At 43.8% G+C, this 19303-nt stretch overlaps 1 protein-coding gene across 1 annotated transcript in view; it reads right to left on the minus strand.

Annotated features, from left to right (window-relative positions):
- Positions 1-19303, minus strand: part of LOC119939608 (transmembrane protease serine 11D-like) — a 50461-nt gene that overhangs the window by 16071 nt on the left and 15087 nt on the right. The window contains exons 4-5 of the mRNA XM_038759723.1: positions 12192-12313; positions 9471-9589 (exon numbers count right to left, since the gene is read on the minus strand). Coding sequence (XP_038615651.1) covers positions 9471-9589; positions 12192-12313 — 241 coding nt within the window. The remainder of the gene's footprint in view (positions 1-9470; positions 9590-12191; positions 12314-19303) is intronic.

Genomic DNA, 19303 nt, shown 5'->3' on the forward strand with positions numbered 1-19303 from the left:
GCAGATCGCTGTATTAAGTGATTGAAAGAGCACAACACAATAGTTAGTAGACACAGTCCTTGCCCTCAAGGAGCAGATGATATTGTGAAAATGGATAGTGCTCTAATTTTGTAGAAGTTTCTGACTCGTTATTATACAGGCCTGGGGGAGATAATCAGAGATAACTCCCGCCCCACAGCCATCTCTCCCTGCTCTCTTCATCCCTTCTCCTGGAAATTCTCCCCCAAGACCCCCACACCTAGTTAGGTCTTTTAATCAATCAGCGGTATTTATTGAGTGCTCACTGTGTGCAGAACACTGTACTAAACACTTTCAGAGTTCTTCCCCCTTCTCCGGCTCCTCCAAGCCCCAGCCAAAGAAAACAGTTTTAATGGCATTACCCTTGTGCTGATTCAGATCATTTATTATTATTATTAATATAATAATATATAATACACACATAATTATATATTATATATCATAATATATAATACATAATGTTATAGTATATAATTATATGTATTATATATTATTATATTAATAATAATATATTATCAGATATTATTATAATTTTGGTATTTGTTAAGCACTTACTATGTGCCAGGCACCACTCTAAGTTCTGGGATAGATACAAGATAACTGGATTGGACACGGTCCCTGTCCCACATGGGGCTCCCAGTCTTAATTCCCATTTTACAGATGAGGGAACTGAGGCACAGTGACTTACCCAAGGTCACAGAGCAGACAAGTAGTAAGCTTTGTGTGCTGGCCCCTTGTGCCTCCCCTCTACCTCCTTAAACCCCAAATGACCCCAAACTGCTAAGAAACCAGTTCCAACATGGTGGTGTTACCTCACCGTGCAGCAGTGCTTTCAAAGTAGCATGGCCTGATGGAAAGAGCGTGGAGCTGGGAGTTAGGAGACTCAGGCTCTAACCTCGGCTCCGCCGCTGGCCTGTGATGTGACCTTAGGTAGTCACCTGGCCTCTCTCTGCCTCAGTTTCCTTATCTGTAAATATGGAGCTGTTCTCCCCCTTCCCTGCCCTCTTAGACTGTGAGTCCCACGTGGAACAGATACTGTATCTTTTAGACTGTGAGCCCACTGTTGGGTAGGGACTGTCTCTATGTGTTGCCAATTTGTACTTCCCAAGCGCTTAGTACAGTGCTCTGCACATAGTAAGCGCTCAATAAATACGATTGATGATGATGATGTATCAGATCTGACTCCGATCTACTCCGGGGCATAGCACAGAACTTGGACACTAATCAGAGAAGCATTGTGGCCTACACAGGCCTAGGAGTCAGAGGACCTTGGCTCTAACCCTGCTGGGTGACCTTGGGCAAGTCACAACTTTTCTGTGCCTCGGTTTCCTCGACTGTAAAATGGGGATTCATTCATTTACTCATTCAATCGTATTTATTGAGTGCTTACTGTGTGCAGAGCACTGTACTAAGCACTTGGGAAGTACAAGTTTGCAATATATAGAGACGGTCCCTACCCAACAGCGGGCTCTACTCCCTCAGGGATTGTGTCCAACCTGATAAAATTTATATCTATCCCAATGCTTAGAACAGTGTTTGACACTGTGAGCCCGCTGTTGGGTAGGGACTGTCTCTATATGTTGCCAACGTGTACTTCCCAAGCGCTTAGTACAGTGCTCTGCACGTAGTAAGTGCTCAATAAATACGACTGAATGAATGAATGAATCAATCAGTTGTATTTATTGAGCGCTTACTGCGTGCAGAGCACTGTACTAAGTGCTTGGGAAGTACAAGTTGGCAACATATAGAGACGCTCCCTACTCAACAGTGGGCTCACAGTCTAGAAGGGGGAGACAGAGAACAAAACAAAACCCATTAACAAAATAAAATAAATAGAATATATATGTAGAAGTAAAATAAATAAATAAATAGAGTAATAAATACAAACAAACATATATACGTATATACAGGTGCTGTGCGGAAGGGAAGGAGGTAAGGCGGGGGACAAGGGGAAGAGAAAGGAGGGGGCTCAGTCTGGGAAGGCCTCCAAGCGGAGGTGAGCTCTCAGTAGGGCCTTGAATGAATGAATGAATGACACATAGTAAGCGTTTAACTAATACCCTAAAAAAATAGTAAGCGCTGCACAAATACCCCAGTGATTACATCATATGATCACGAAAAGCCAGGTCAGAGAGGACTGCTCAAATTCTCATCCTTTGACGTAAAACTGGATCCAGTTGCCCCCTCCTCAGGGGTGACGGGTGGTGGGGTGAGGCCTGCCATAGCTGTGGGAGCTGAACGGACTCACAACCTCACAAACCCCAGGCCTCTGACAAGACCTGAGCATGTCCCACCAGGACGGAGAAGAGCTGTTTCCAGAACGGCGCCAGAAAATGGTGACCTCCTGCCTATTAGCCTTTTCAAGTCTGACCCCTCCCAGTCCTCATCGGCTCCCAAATCCCCTGACCCTCCTCCCACCCCAACCCTCCCGAAGCAAAGCTGGCATGTCGGCCTGGAGATCGTGCTGACCTCAATATGCCTACGCCGTTCGGTATAAATCAAATGAATAAATCAAATGTGAAGGGAAAGCACAATAAAAGGACTAATAAAAATGATTTAAGACACTCGGCAAACAGGGAGCGATTACAGATGTCAAGCAATAAACATCAGGACGTGCCGGGCTGTGGCTGTGGGAGTGGACAGGTGGGGACAGGTCCGGGAAACATTTCTGGGATGGAATTGGCAGAACAGGGTAATGAAAAAGATACAAATCTTGAAAATGTCTGGCATGGGCTTGAATCCTCCCCTTTTGGCTGAAGTGACTGCTGAGAAGGGGCAGGAAGACCTGGATTCTAGTCCCGGCTTTGCCGCTTGCTTGACGCATGACCTTGGGGCAGTCACTTAACCTCTCTGGGCGTCGGTCTCCTTACCGGTAAAATGCAGATAAAACACCTGTTCTCCTTCTCTTAGTGAGGCAGCGATGTCTCCAATTATCTCATATTTCACCCGAGTGTTTAGCCCAGCCATGCTTGGTACGTAGTAATAATAATAATAATAATGGCATTTATTAAGCGCTTACTATGTGCAAAGTACTGTTCTAAGCACTAGGGAGGTAACAAGATGATCAGGTTGTCCCACGGGGGGCTCATAGTCTTCATCCCCGCTTTACATATGAGGTAACTGAGGCCCAGAGAAGTGAAGTGACTTGTCCAAAGTCACACAGCTGACAATTGGCGGAGCCAGGATTTGAACCCATGTCCTCTAACTCCAAAGCCCATGTTCTTTCCACCGAGCTATGCTGCTTCTCCACTATAAATACTAACGTCAACATCATGACCATTATCTTGATCATAATGGGATCATGACTTCTTTCAATTTCTTCCGTGTGTTCCCCAGGTGCCTAATGACAATAATAATGATTGTGATATTTGTTAAGAACTCACTCTGTGCTAGGCACCGTACTAAGCGCTGGGGTGGATACAAGCAAATCGGGTTGGACCCAGTCCCTGTCCCATGTGGGGCTCACATCTCAATCCCTGTTTTACAGATGAGGGAACTGAAGCCCAGAGAGAAGAAGTGACTTGCCCAAGGCCACAAAGCAGGAGCCAGGATTAGAACCCATGACCTTCTGATTCCCAGGCCTGCACGCTATTCACTACACCATGCTGCTTCTCATGCAACCCTAGGCCAGATCCCTGCCTTCAGTAAACTGCTAGGAATTACTACTGAAATGCCACTGACACTGTGCTTCTCACTGTTTTCTCCTGGAGGTAGAATTCTGTTCTGGATGGACAAGCAGTCAATCAATCAATCAATCAATCAATCAGTGGTATGTACTGAGCACTTACTCTGTACAGGGCACTCTACTAAGCGTTTGGAAGAGAACAGTACAACAGAATTAGCGGACGTGTTCCCTGCCTAAGGCGAGCTTAAAGTCTAGAGGAGAGTTGAGTTGAAGGTCTTTGATTTTTAGCTGCTCAACCCCGGAGATAATGACCTTGGCTAAAAGCCTTGAGGTGGACTGCAAGCTCCCTGAGGAAACATAGGTCTCGCTTCCTCCGTATTCTCTCAAGCCTTTTATATGGTAGGTGCCCAATAAATACCATGGATCTATTGATCTAGTGCACTAATTTGGCCTGTCCAGCATGTACTTGATTATGTACACATCTGTAATTGATTTATTTCTGTTAATATCTGTTTCCCCCCTCTAGACTGTAAGCTCGTTTCAGGCAGGGAATGTGTCCTTATTTTTATATTGTACTCTCCCAAGTGCTTAGTAGTGCTCTGCACACAGTAAGTGCTCAATAATACGATTGACTGACTGACATAGATCAAACCGGGCGGTTTTTTCTGGCCTGCTAGGGTGTTTAAAGCTAATGGGCCCAACACTTTCTGATTCTGAATACGTTCCAGTTCGGCTTCTGTTTCACCTACGCTGGCTGACAGTTGCCACCTGATCTCTGTGGTTTGTTCTGAATTATTCAAAAGACCGCCTGTTCACAGCTCCCCTCTTGCTGGCTTTGCCGACTGCTCTATCAACACACAACCGTCTTTCCAATCTCTTCCAATTCTCCTCCTCCTTTTCCTCCTCCTCTCCATAAACAACTCTGTGTCTGTCTCCTAAGACCTTGTCATCTAAGAATAAGTAATGATTGTGGTATGTGTTAAGTGATTATTATGCGTATGAAACATGGGGTAGAAAGAAGCTAATCAGGTGAGACATAGTCCCTGTCCCACATGGGGGCTCACAGTCTGAGTAGCAGGAAAAACAGGAATTGAATCCCCATTTTGCAGATGAGAAAACTGAGATGCGGAGAGGTTAACTGACTTGTTTGAGGTCACAGAGCCAGCAACTGGCAGTGCCAGGACTAGAAACCAGGTCTTCTGATTCCCAGGCCCATGGTCTTTCCACTAGACCACGCTGTTCTCTCCCTTTATTATACTTTCTCAAGTGTTTAGTACAGTGCTCTGCTCACAGTTGGTGCTCAGTGTACACTCTCGACAGATGGATTAATGATCCAATTGTCATCTCATGTTTTTATAAAAATCGGTCCATGTGCCCAGACTGATTGGTCACAATCTGATAACCTTGGAAGTCTAAATTATAAGTATGTTTCCCTTCCGTTCAGTCCCTTGACCAGATCTGATTATTTATTTACATTTGGTTAAGCTTTTTGTGGACATGGAATACGTCTAACAACTCTATTATATTGTATTCTCACAAGTATTTAAGACAGTGTTCTCCACAGAGTAAGTGCCCAATAAATGATGTCCATCTCTCTTCTAGACTGTAAGCTCACTTTTTTTTTTTGTGGTGGGCAGCACTCTGTGGTCAGGGGACCTGTCTACCAGCTTTGTTATATCGTACTCTCCCGAGCACTTAGTACAATGCTCTGCACATGGTAAGCGCTCAATAAATACCACTGATCGATTAATTTATCTGCTCCAAGCCTGCTGTCTGCTCTGTCACTCTGTTAGTGGGTTCTCAGAACTCAGTTCATGCTGGGAATTGCTGCCATCTGTCTGCTTTCCCTAATATAATAATAATAATAATAATAATGGCATTTATTAAGTGCTTACTATGTGCATGTTCTAAGCTCTGGGGAGATTACAAGGTGATCAGGTTGTCCCTCGGGGGGCTCACAGTCTTAATCCCCATTTTCCAGCTGAGGTAATTGAGGCACAGAGAAGTTAAGTGACTTGCCCAAAGTCACACAGCTGACAGTTGGCAGAGCCTGGATTTGAACCCATGACCTCTGACTCCAAAGCCCGGGCTCTTTCCACTGAGCCACACTGCTTCTCTTTTTGAGTATGAGTTTGTCACTCAGAACCAAGCTTTGATTTGCAATGGGTGGGAGTGAGTGGGTGGAGAGGGGGGAGACCTAGGCAATTTTCCAACCCTTGGGCACTACCTAGGTATGGTGGTGCATTTTCAAGGAAGGAGCCCTGCCTGGTCTGCCTGGGAAATACCGCTGGCCAGTCCCCGCACACAAGCCAGTGAGATCCATTGATTGTCTTCAGAGACGCCCACGGTAGCACCATCAACCTTCCCGCCCTGCCCTCTCCAGTGGCTGCCGGGCTTCCAGATTATCCCTCGTCCAAAGTGGGTTTTATCCACTTTCTAATCTGACACTGTGCGGTTTGGCTGGCTCCGGTGGAGCAGTGGCGGCAGAGATGGATTCCAGCAGTGAAGGCCGGGCCCCCCGAGTCAGGAGAAAGTCCCGCTCGGGGCACGCCGGGGAGACGCGGCCTCGTCCAACTGTCGGAAAGCAAAGAGCAGCTCTTTCCTCCGAGCCTTCAGCGCACACATACCCCACCCAGCCCGCTCCCCCCTCCAGGCCCAACAATGACCCCTTTGTTTGGAGAAAAGGGCTTGGCAGGAGGAACTCGGTTCTTGAGCACTAGTCGTAACCCGGGCCAAAAAGAGATCGGGTGTTTGGGGAGGATGAGAGTCCGGAGAGGATGGGGTTGAAGACTGGGCTTGTTGGAAGGGTGGCCATTTGCCCCGATTTATACTAGACAGTCTCGTTCTCAGCCGGCCTGTTTCCCATCTGCTAAGAATGCAGTACTAGTATCTTGAATTTAAGTACCTCAGCTGCTGCTACCTAGACCCGTAGCTTTACTGGGACCTGTGATGGGATCACCTGTCTACATAATAATAATAATGATGGTATTTGTTAAGCGCTTACAAAGCACTGTAAGCATTGTTCTAAGTGCTGGGGAGGTTACAAGATGATCAGGTTGTCCCACAGGGGGCTCACAGTTTTTAATCCCCATTTTACAGATGAGGTAACAGAGAAGTGAAGTGACTTGCCCAAAGTCACACAGCTGACAAGTGGCGGAGCCGGGATTTGAACCCATGACCTCTGACTCCAAAGCCCGGGCTCTTTCCACTGAGCCACGCTGCTTCTCATGTTTTGTTTGGTTGTCTGTCTCTCCCTTCTAGACTGTGAGCCCATTGTTGGGTAGGGACCATCTCTATATGTTGCCAACTTGTACTTCCCAAGTACTTAGTACAGTGCTCTGCACACAGTAAGCGCTCAATAAAAACGATTGAATGAATGAATGAATGCCGGGAACAAGGGAGGGGATCAGAGGTCAGAGGTTCCCAAAGCAACATTCTCAGAAATGTTCGAGGTTTTACTAACTTCCTCACGGAATCTTTTAAGGCATGTTTTTATTCCGTGTTATGTTACTTAAGTGATGTTTTGGTGTCAGTAGAGGGATGGCTGGTGTTTATGAGTGCCATCAGGGGCCTCCCTCCCTGACCCTGGGTCCGGTGGGATGAGAGGGGGACTCCGGGGATATATCCAACCACAATCAGAAGTTGATGGGCTCTCATCAAAGCTCAGATCAATACTGTTTCAGGATCAGAGGACCCAACTGTATCAGTGTACAAAGAGTGGTATACTCTACTTTCCGTGTACCACTGATGATTTGTGGTTTCATCTCCCGCACCTTTCCCTAGGCCCTCTATGCTCTCTTTTCCTTTAATTAATTACTTACTTTTAGACTGTGAGCCCACTGTTGGGTAGGGACTGTATATGTTGCCAACTTGTACTTCCCAAGCGCTTAGTAGAGTGTTCTGCACACAGTAAGCGCTCAATAAATACGGTTGATTGATCGATTGATAGTTAAACGGTGCATTCATTCAATAGTTTTCATTGAGCACTGTGTGCAACTAGTGAAAACAGCAGCAGGAGTTGCAAACACCATACCTGACAAAACGGCATCAGCATAACCTAGTGGAATGATCACTGATCTTAGAGTCAGAAGACCCAGATTCTAACCTTGGCTCTGCCACTTGCCTTCTGTGTGGCCTTGGGCAAGTCACTCACTTCTCTGTGCCTCAGTTTCCTCATCTGCAAAATGGGGGTTCAATCCCTGGTTTCCCTCCTACTTGGCTGGGAGCCCCATGTAGGACAGGGACTGCATCCACGCAGCGCTTAGAAGAGTCCTTGATACATGGTAAGCACTTAACAAATACTAATGCTGCTATTATTTTTCCTTATTACTATTATTATCATCATTAATTTAATAGAGTATTAATAATGAATTATTCATAAAAAGACATTAATAGATTAATTAAATTAAATTAATAAATTAATAATAAACACCACACTGACGTTTTCAGTCACAGCGTGTACTTACATGTGAATTTCCCTGTCAATGGTGTCTTCTTTGGATACAAGTATAACTATGTGTAATATATATATAATATATTATACGTGTATATGTATATCTATATGCTATACTATATGTACTACACATATAACAGCTTACAAAACACTGAACTTAGCCCTGAAGGAAAATAAAGATAAAGGAACTTTGTCAATCAAGTATAGAAGACTGGCGAGTAGAAAATATCTGGAGGTGTTAGCCTTCCAGAAAATGTCTGAGAAAGAAATGTCATCATCATCATCATCAATCGTATTTATTGAGCGCTATGTGCAGAGCACTGTACTAAGCGCTTGGGAAGTACAAATTGGCAACATATAGAGACAGTCCCTACCCAACAGTGGGCTCACAGTCTAAAAGGGGGAGACAGAGAACAAAACCAAACACACTAGCAAAAAAGAATAAATAGAATAGATATGTCCAAATTAAGACAGCATGTTCTTAAATACTTAAATACCTGTGTCTCTCTTACCTGCTGTAATAATAATAATAATAATAATAATGGCATTTGTTAAGCGCTTACTATGTGCAAAGCACTGTTCTAAGCTCTGGGGGGGAAGGTGATCAGGTTGTCTCACAGTCTTCATCCCCATTTGACAGATGAGGGAACTAAGGCATAGAGAAGTTAAGTGATTTACCCAAAGTCACACAGCTGACATGTGGCGGAGGCGGAATTAGAACCCATGACCTCTGACTCCCAAGCCTGGGGTCTTTCCACTGAGCCCCGTTGCTTCTCTGCTGCTGTGGCAGGATAACTCTAGTGGAGACTCATGTGACAGTGCATATAGATAAGATAGAGAAAAATGTATTTTCTGGTCAAGAAGGGGGAAGATTCAGGAAGTCTCGGACAGTTAATAATCATAAGATTGTTCTTACAAGACAGTATCATTCTTGCTTCTTTCCACTTTGCCACCAAGAACAGAGAAGCAGTTTGTGGAGAGACACAGGAAAAAACATCGTGGCTTAATGGAAAGAGCACAGATCTGGATTCTAATCCCAACCCCATCATTTATCTGCTGTGGGACCCTGGGCAAGTCACTTAGCTTCTCTGTGTCTCAGGTACCTCTTCTGTAAAATGGGGATTGAGACTGTGAGCCCTACATGGGACCAACCCGATTTGCTTGAATACATCATATTTATTATTATTATAATTATTATGCTCTGTGCCTCAGTTACCTCATCTGCAAAATGGAAATTAAGACTGTGAGCTCTGTCTGGGACGTGGACCGTGCCCAACCCGATGAACTTGTATTTCCCCCAGTGCTTAGTACAGTGCCTACACATAGTAAGTACTAAACAAATACCATGAAAAAAGAAGAAAAAGGATGACATACCATATTCTCAATATTCTTACACAGATCTCTGTATTGTGGTGATGTTGGTACTTGCAGCTGTGGGGTATATTGGACATTGGTGATTTGGATCGTGCCTTGGTAGTAGAATAACCTCTGACCTGCAAAGGCAAAGAAAAGCATAATCGGTATTTACATTAATGCATAGCTGTAGCGGCAAAGGTTCTCGATTGTATTGCCTGAGTTGTGGTTTCTCCTGGGATGAAGGCAAAATAAAACTTGACAAGTTGATGAAAGGATTCAAAAATTGTACCCTGTTTTTCTTTCAGGTTTCTCATTTCTTCATTAGTTCCATAGAATTGTTAAATTTCAGATCTGTAGGTAACAACTAGCAATAACAGAAGTGAACAGACTATTTAATACAACCATTGTATTTGTTAAGATATGTACAAGATAGAGAAGCAGCATGGCTCAGTGGAAAGAGCATGGGCTTGGGAGCCAGAGGTCATTCTAATTAGGTTCTAATCCTGCCTCCACCACTTGTCAGCTCTGTGACTTTGGGCAAGTCACTTAACTTCTCTGGGTCTCAGTTCCCTCATCTGTAAAATGGGAATTAAGGCCGTGAGCCCCTCGTGGGACAACCTGATTACCTTGCCAGCGCTTAGAACAGTGCTTCACACATAGTAAGCACTTAACAAATGCCATCATTATTATTACATACAAGATACATACAATTATATATAGACAGAGAGACTCTAAATTCCAAGATCTTCAACTACCTTGTTTTATTAATCATCAAAGGTTTGAACACTAGATTGCAAGCTCCTTGAGATAATTTCGATATTGTTAAGCGCTTACTATGTGCAAAGCACTGTTCTAAGTGCTGGGGAGGATACAAGGTGATCAGGTTGTCCCACGTGGGGCTCACAATCTTAATCCACATTTTACAGATGAGGTAACTGAGGCCCAGAGAAGTGAAGTCACTGGCCCAAAGTCACACAGCTGACAATTGGTGGAGCCGGGATTTGAACCCATGACCTCTAACTTCAAGGCCCATGTTCTTTCCACTGAGCCACGCTGCTTCTAAAGTACACCCGGATGCCTCTCAAGGCAAGCAGCCCAGATTCTAATCCCATCTCTGCCACTTGCTTGCTATGCAATCTTAGGTAGGTCACTGACTGCTTGGTGCCTCATTTCCTCATCTGTAAAATGGGGATTAAAATTGTGAACCCTATGTGCAACAAGGACTGTATCCAACATGATTTGCTTGGCACATAGTAAGCCCTTAACAAATGCCACAATTATTGTTACTAGTATTATTATTATTATTACTACAATTATTGTTACTAGTATTATTATTACAATTATTATTATTGCTACCATTGCCGGGCACAGAAAAAGTAGGGCTAGAAAGATCTTGTTCTGACCACCTTGTCATTTCCTTTATTTCCCTTTTGTTTTAATGGCATTTGTGAAGCGTTTCTATGTGCCAGGCACTGTACTAAGTGCTGGGGTAGATAGAAGGTAATCAGGTTGGACAAAGTACCTGTCTCAAGGAGGGCTCATGGTCTTAATCCCCATTTTACAGATGAGGTAACTGAGGTACAGAGGAGTTCAGTGGTTTGCTCAAGGTCTTAAAATCCAGGTCCTTGGACTCCCAAGCCAGAGCTCTTTCCACTAGGCAAACTGCTTCTCAGTTCTTCATGTTATCTGCTTTTACCAAGCTAGATATCCATATATGTGCATAATTCATTCCCATATTCTGTTTATTCTGGTCCTGTGAAATAGTGAGAGGGGATATATTGTCACTGAGAAGCAAGGCCAAGTAGAAAGACCACAGGCCCGGGAGTCAGAGGACCTGGATTCTAATCCTGGCTTGGCCAATTAATTGCTTGCTGCGTGACTTTGGGTGAGTCACTTAACTTGTCCGTGCCTCCATTAGCTTGACTGTAAAATGGGGATTTGATACCTGTTCTCCCTCCTACTTAGACTGTGAGCCTTATGCAGGACAGGGATGTATCCAACCTAATTAACTTGTACCTATCCCAGTGCTTAGAACAGTGTTTGATGCAGAGTAACTGCTTAACAGACACCACTGACAAAAAACAAACAAACCTAAATCTGTCACCAGCTATCCAGAATCTTCAGAAATGTAGAAATGTTAACCAGTGGGTTGGCTTCTTCAGGGAGGGGAGAGGGAAGACTCCGTTGTCCCTCCCCGCCCTTCCTGCATCCCCTGACTGCATGCATCAATCAATCAATCCATCAATCAATCGTATTTATTGAGCGCTTACTGTATGCAGAGCTCTGTACTAAGGGCTTGGGAAGTACCAGTTGGCAACATATAGAGACAGTCCCTACCCAACAGTGGGCTCACATGTGGATTTCAGTCTGGGTGTGCAAATCGCCTGGGAATCCCCACAAAGAACCCACCTTAGTAGCCCTCAGGGGTAGCAGGGCAAACATAGTAACCATCAGCCTAATTAAAAAACAAAATATTGGGCCCATAAAAATCAGGTGAAATCGGATAACAATCCTAAAATTCCACATCTTGTTCAGAAAGTGAGGCCTTAGCTATTTTTGCATGGGATTTGAATAAAATTTGGGAATCATAATAATGATAATGATAAATGTACATGTCCTATACTCTGCCATTTCCCCTCTTTGTAATTCATTTTTCTACAGAAATGATCAGACAGTGTCTCTCCATTCCTCCAGAAATTCCAGGGGTTGCCCATCCACCTCCGCATCAAACAAACTCACCAAAGGCCAAGAAGTAGACGAGGAGGCCAATCACCACTGCCAATATAATCACGGTCACTCCGACCAGCAGAGCGACGGTCCATGGGTTTAACGATCTGGGAGGCTGGGACACCCAGCCAGGCCTGAGAATGGGAAAAGAAAATCACACATCGCAACGGGGATATTGACCACCCCTCCCGCTTTTTCTGTCTTCTAAACACGGCATCCCTGGAATTTGAGAAAGGTCAGTCGGTGAAAGATTGGGTCTCTCAACCTTGCCTTTAAGAGGCAGGGTGGCCGATGAATAATACCTGTGGTGTTCGTTTAAGCCCTTACTATGTGCCAGACACCGTGTGAGGGGCTGGGGCAGATCCAAGACGATTGGGTCCTCATGGGGCTCGCCGTCTACAGAAAAGGGCTTGAGGCTGGAAGTCGGGAGATGTGTGTTCTGATTCTAATTCTGCCACTGGTCTGCTGTGTGATCTCGAGGCAGTTTCTTAACCTCTCTGTGCCTCAGATACCTCACCTATAAAATGGGAAAAGATACCTGCACTCTTTCTGGTTTAGATTCTAAGCCTTCTGTGGGGCAGGAATCTGTCCCAGGGTAGGTGTGTAATCAGCACACTAGAATTTAGAGCTGTATGAGGGCGTGGAATCCAAGCGCTTAGTACAGTGCTCTGCACACAGTAAGCGCTCAATAAATACGATTGATGATGATGATGATCTCTAGACTTTGAGCTCTCCGTGGGCAGGGAACATAGCTACTAACTCAGTTATATTGCACTCTCCCAAGCGTTTAGTGCAGTGCTCTGCACACAGAAGCACTCAATAAATATGATTCATGGGTTGACTGATTGATTTTTAGATTACTTCTTTCCTCGAGGGGATTTGTCCATTCACTTGTTCATGTTCATTCACTTGTAATTCAGTTCATTCACATTCTTGTTCATTTATGTTTATATTGGACCTAGTTTAATCTATCAGAATGCAGTTTGAAGCCCTCTAACCAGTTAAGTAAGCTCTATCAGTAGAGTGCCCATTGAAGTTTAATTAGAGCTCAAGTCTCACCTCCAGCAGCCTGAGTCTGTATTTTGAGAACTAAAGGATGGTATCCTGCATTCCACTTGTTGGATTACTATATCTTAAAGTAATTGCTGTATCTTAAATCACTATATTATATATTCCTCATTATATTACTTACTAGATTATATCATTGATATTATCATCATTACATTACTATATTGTATATTACTATTTAAAGTTGCTATATTTTAAAGAAAACAATACAACTTGTCTACCAACTTCATTATAATGTACTCTCCCAAGCACTTACTACAGTGCTCTGCACACAGTAAATACTCAATAAATGCATTTGATTGATTGATGAATCGATTGATTATAAGGGTTTTGTGGCTAGAAGTTTTTAGTAGAATGTGATTACTCTTTGGGGGATTTATTTTGTTTTGTTATTTTTAATGGCATTTATTAGGCGCTTACTATGTGCAAAGCACTGTTCTAAGCGCTGGGAAGGTTACAAGGTGATCAGGTCCCACGGGGGGCTCACAGTCTTAATCCCCATTTTACAGATGAGGTAACTGAGGCACAGAGAAGTTAAGTGACTTGCCCAATGTCACACAGCTGACAATTGGCAGAGCCAATTTTTTGACCAAAAGAAGTTCTGGGAGTGAGTTTGGATGATAAGGGGATGATAAGATTCTTCAGTGATGCTGCTTTGGGACACTAAAACTGGGCCAAGGGAGGGGTGGGAGAAGAAGAGTTCAGGGAAATGTTGAATAGTTGAAAACCTATCAAATATCACATCTATCCAGAGAAGTGTGAGTGACCTGGATGAGATATTTACTATTCTATTTATTTTGTTAATGATGCCCATTGAGCTTTAATTCTATTTGCTCTGACGACTTGACACCTGCACACAGTAAACGCTCAGTAAATACGATTGAATTAATGAGTGAATGTGGGACCGGGACTGTGTCCAACCGGATTTGTCTGTATTCACCCCAGCGCTCAGTACAGTGCTTGGCACATAATAAGTGCTTAACAAATACCGTTATTATTATTACTACTTTATTATTATTATTTCATCCTGAGCAGGGAATGTGTCTGTTCTATTGAGAAGCAGCGTGGCTCAATGGAAAAGAGCCCGGGCTTTGGAGTCAGGGGTCATGGGTTCAAATCCCGGCTCCGCCAATTGTCAGCTGTGTGACTTTGGGCAAGTCACTTAGCTTCTCTGTGCCTCAGTTACCTCATCTGTAAAATGGGGATGAAGACTGTGAGCCCCCCGTGGAACAACCTGATCACCTTGTAACCTCCCCAGCGCTTAGAACAGTGCTTTGCACATAGTAAGCGCTTAATAAATGCCATTATTATTATTATTATTATTATTATTATTATTGTTATATTGTACTCTCTCAGATGCTTAGAACAGTTCTCTGTCCACGGCAAATGCTCAGTAAATATGACCAACTGACTTAACTTCCTCTCCCAGAAAAAAAGACCTCTTAGAACAAATTCCAGAAAATAGATTTTTGCACGAATCTGAGCCGATCACATGGGCCCAGAGCCCTGGATACAACTGCCAGCAACGCACATTAGTGAGCAAGGAGGTGACAAGACCACATGTGCTTGCGAAACGTTTCCTCTTCAGCGATTGCAGAGGAGGACTCCTTCAGATAAAAATCATAATCAAGGGAGAGTCAGCCTGATATTGGGCGAGGTGGAGGCCCCTCTGGCACCTCGTACGTCTAACTGGCCATGGTGATAGGCAGGTCCAGTTGCATTCCCAGTGTGCTTTCTAGAAACGCTATGGTCCGGAGTCTGGAGGGGTGAAAATCCCTTGAAAGAAGCCCTGCTCCCTAGTTCTGTGCCCTCCGATGGACCTCTTCTTCTAGGATGTGATGTAGAACTCTCCCATCAATGGAGGGACGGATGACTTCTCCCTCCCCAGTCCCTGCAGAGAAGCAGTGTGGCCAAGTCTAGTTGATAGAGCACGAGTTTAGGAGTCAGAAAGCCCTCACTTCTAATCCTGGCTCCACCACTTGCTGGCTATGTGGCCTCAGACAAGTCACTTCTCTTCTCTGTGCTTCTGTTCCCTCGTATGTAAAATGGGGTTTCAGATTATGAGCCCCAAATGGGACTGGACTGTGACCGACCTTATTACCTTTTATCTACCCCAGCACTTAGTACAGTGCCTGGCACATAGTAAGCTCTTAACAAGCAAACACAAAAAACCCCCTTAAGTTCCACATCTGCATTTCACCGGGCTTAGAACAGTCCATTTTACCACTTGGATTAAATTGGGGGTGGATGGGAAAGGGGAATCAGCGCCAATGGAACTGTTCCAGTTTCTTAATAAAGAACTCAGATATCTAAATACAAACCGTCTGTGAATTGGTCAAGACACTTTTGAAGGTGAACACTTATCCAGGGATTTGAGACCAACATACAGCAGTGCTCAGTGAATACAAATGAATGAATGAATGAATAAATGAACAGACACCCAAGGATCAGCAGCAAACCGAAAGCACATTTAAAAGTGCTTTTAAATGCTTTTAATTGGCGACAACAGTCCCCTATTTGGGAGGTGGAATTTAAGCCTAAATTCTAAGCAAGTTCTTCCTGTACTCCAGTCTCCTGGGTGACTGTGTCTTTATCTTCTGATATGCTCTCCCGAGTGCTTGTCAGCTATGTGACTTTGGGCAAATCACTTAACGTCTCTGTGCTTCAGTTACCTCATCTGTAAAATGAGGATGGAGACTGTGAGTCCCCCGTGGGACAACCTGATCACCTCGTAACCACCCCAGCACTTAGAACAGTGCTTTGCACATAGTAAGTGCTTAATAAATGCCATCATCATCATCATTATTATTATTATTACAGTGCTCTGCATCCCCCAGTTGCCCAATAAACATCAATAGTGATGATATAATGATGATGATGATGATGTTCTTGAAGCAACTTCTGCTTCCCAGTTTTTGACTCCTTCAATCAATGGTATTCATCGAGTGCTTGCTGTGCATGGAACACTGAACTAAGTGCCCAGAAACACACAATAGGATTCCTGTCCTCAAGGAGCTTCATCATCACCATCAACAATATCATCAACCAGTTTCAACACTGTTCCAGGATTGTTCAACTACAAAAAAATGTCAGCATCTGCCTGATACCTCTGGTGCAGTTTAGATCTTTCCATCATTTCACTGTTCTCGGGCAAACAATGGATGTTAAATCTCTGGCCTAATTAATGATGGCATTTCTTAAGCGCTTACTATGTGTAAAGCCCTGCTCTAAGCTCTGGGGTAGATACAAGGTAATCAGGGTGTCCCACGTAGGGCTCACAGACTTCACCCCCATTTTACAGATGAGGAAACTGAGGCCCAGAGAAGTGAAAGGACTTGCCCAAAGTTACACAGCTGGCAAGTGGCAGAAGTGGGATTAGAACCCACAACCTCTGACTCCCAAGCCTGGGTTCTTTCCATTAAGCCACACTGCTTCTCAATTAGGATTACCTGACCTAGCGACTCCTTTTAAACTTCGAGTGATTAAAGCTATTAAGCAATGGGGCCGCTTCCGAACCTGCTCAGTTTAGGACGATTACCAACTTCCGAAGATCTCCTAAAAGAGGCGATTTAATAATAATAATAATAATAATAATGGCATTTATTAAGCGCTTACTATGTGCAAAGCACTGTTCTAAGCATTGGGGAGGATACAAGGTGATCAGGTTGTCCCACAGGGGGCTCACAGTCTTCATCCCCATTTGACAGATGAGGGAACTGAGGCCCAGAGAAGTGAAGTGACTTGCCCAAAGTCACCCAGCTGACAAGTGGTGGAGCCGGGATTTGAACCCACAACCTCTGACTCCAAAGCCCGGGCTCTTTCCACTGAGCCACGCTGCTTCTCTAATCCACTTGTTCTCAGGGATGAGTAAGAGGAGTCCTACGTAAGTCATTTCCGGTCATGAGAGAGTGGTTAGTTTTAAATTGTCACTTGTCTTGAGATATTCCAGGCCTAAGTAGGGTTCTGGTTTCTCTCACTAGATTGTGTTCCGTTTAGGAATCACCGCGGGTTTTCACAAAACCACAGATGTCTTGTTTATTTCTGGGAGTTATCGATGTATAAGTGAACCTGTTTCAGACTCTGCTCTGGGACTTCTGCTAGCTTTCCCAGATATCCTTGTATTTCTCTGGAACAATCCCTCTTTTGAAGGTATACTATCCTCATATCAGATCCTTAATTAGAGTGGCAGTTCAGCCTGGGACTGGGAGTCAGCAGACCTGGGTTCTAATCCTGATTCTGCCACTTGCCTGATGGGTAAGTCACTTCATTTCTTTGTGCCTCAGTTTCCTCAACTGGAAAAGAGGGATTCATTAACTGTTCTCCCTCTAATTTAAACTATAAGCCCCAAGTGGCTTTCATTCATTCAATCACACGAGGAGCAGTGTGGCTTAGTGGAAAGAGCCCAGGCTTGGGAGTCGGAGGTCAAGGGTTCTAATCTTGGCTCTGTTACTTGTCCACTGTGTGACTTTGGGCAAGTCACTTAACTTCTCTGTGCCTCAGTTACCTCATCGGTAAAATGGGGATTAAGACTGTGAGCTCCACGTGGGACAACCTGATTATCTTGTATCTACCCCAATGCTTAGCAAAGTGCTTGGCACATAGTAACAGTTTAGCAAATACCATTATTATTATTATTATCCATTCATTCGTAGTAAGAGTTTAACAAATACCATTATTATTATTATTATTATTCATTCATTCATTCTGTTGTATTTATTGAGCATTTACTGTGTGCAAAGTGCTGTACTAAGCACTTGAGAGAATACAATATAGCAATAAACAGACACATTCCCTGCCCATAACCAAACTTAGTGACTGGGTCCAATCTGATTGTACCTTACCCCAGTGCTTAGAACGGGGCCCATAGTTAGTGCTTAACAAATGTTATTTAAAATCATAATTATTATTTACTATCATTATCATTATTACTATTACTATTATTATTATAAGCACTTAATAAATAGCTCCTCCAGGGAGATTCATTCAATCATATTTATTGAGCACTTCTTATGTGCAGAGCACTGTACTAAGTGCTTGATCAGCTAACCCCAATAACCTGAGCTAACGGGATCCATGATACCACACCCCCACATCTCAGATGACTCCAAAATCTTGTTCAAGATTTTGTTTCATCATTTTTCCCAACAGCCCATTCATTGGAGCTTCCCAGAGGGATCCAGCGTCCCTGGTTAGGGTCTCAAAGCTGCTCTCTTCTGGAAGAAAATCATTCATTCATTCAATCTTATTTATTGAGCGCTTGCAGAGCACTGTACTAAGCCCTTGGAAAGCACAATATGGCAATAAAGAGAGACAATCCTGCCCTCAATGGGTTTACAGTCTAGAGGAGGGATACATTAAAACAAGTAAACAGGCATCAATATAAATAAATAGAATTGCAGATATATACATATATATGTAAGTGCTGGGCAGCAGGAGGGGAGGGAAGAGCAAAGGGAAAGAGTCGTAGTGATGCAGATAGTAATGATAATGATGGTATTTGTTAAGTGCTTACTATGTGCAAAGCTCTGTTCTAAGCACTGGGGGGGATACAAGGTGATCAGGTTGTCCCATGTGGGGCTCACAGTCTTAATCCCCATTTTACAGATGAGGTAACTGAGGTTCAGAGAAGTTAAGTGACTTGCCCAAAGTCACAACAGCTGACAAGCGGCAGAGCTGGGATTAGAACCCATGGCCTCTGACTCCCAAGCCCAAACTCTTTCCACTTAGTCATGCTGCTTCTCCTAAATGGGAGGGAGGAGGAGGGATGGGATGGGAGGAGGAGTTGAGGAAAAAGGGTCTTAGTCTGGGGCTTGTATCAGTGACTGATGAAAGCGCTTAATATTCATTCATTCATTCATTCATTCAATCGTATTTATTGAGCGCTTACTATGTGCAGAACACTGTACTAAGCGCTTGGGAAGTCCAAGTTGGCAACATATAGAGACGGTCCCTACCAAACAGCGGGCTCGCAGTCTAGAAGGGGGAGACAGACAACAAAACGAAACATATTAACAAAATAAAATAAATAGAATATGTAAATATGTACAAGTAAATAA

This window comes from Tachyglossus aculeatus, chromosome 17 (assembly GCF_015852505.1).
Source record: "Tachyglossus aculeatus isolate mTacAcu1 chromosome 17, mTacAcu1.pri, whole genome shotgun sequence".
Lineage (NCBI taxonomy): Eukaryota > Metazoa > Chordata > Mammalia > Monotremata > Tachyglossidae > Tachyglossus > Tachyglossus aculeatus.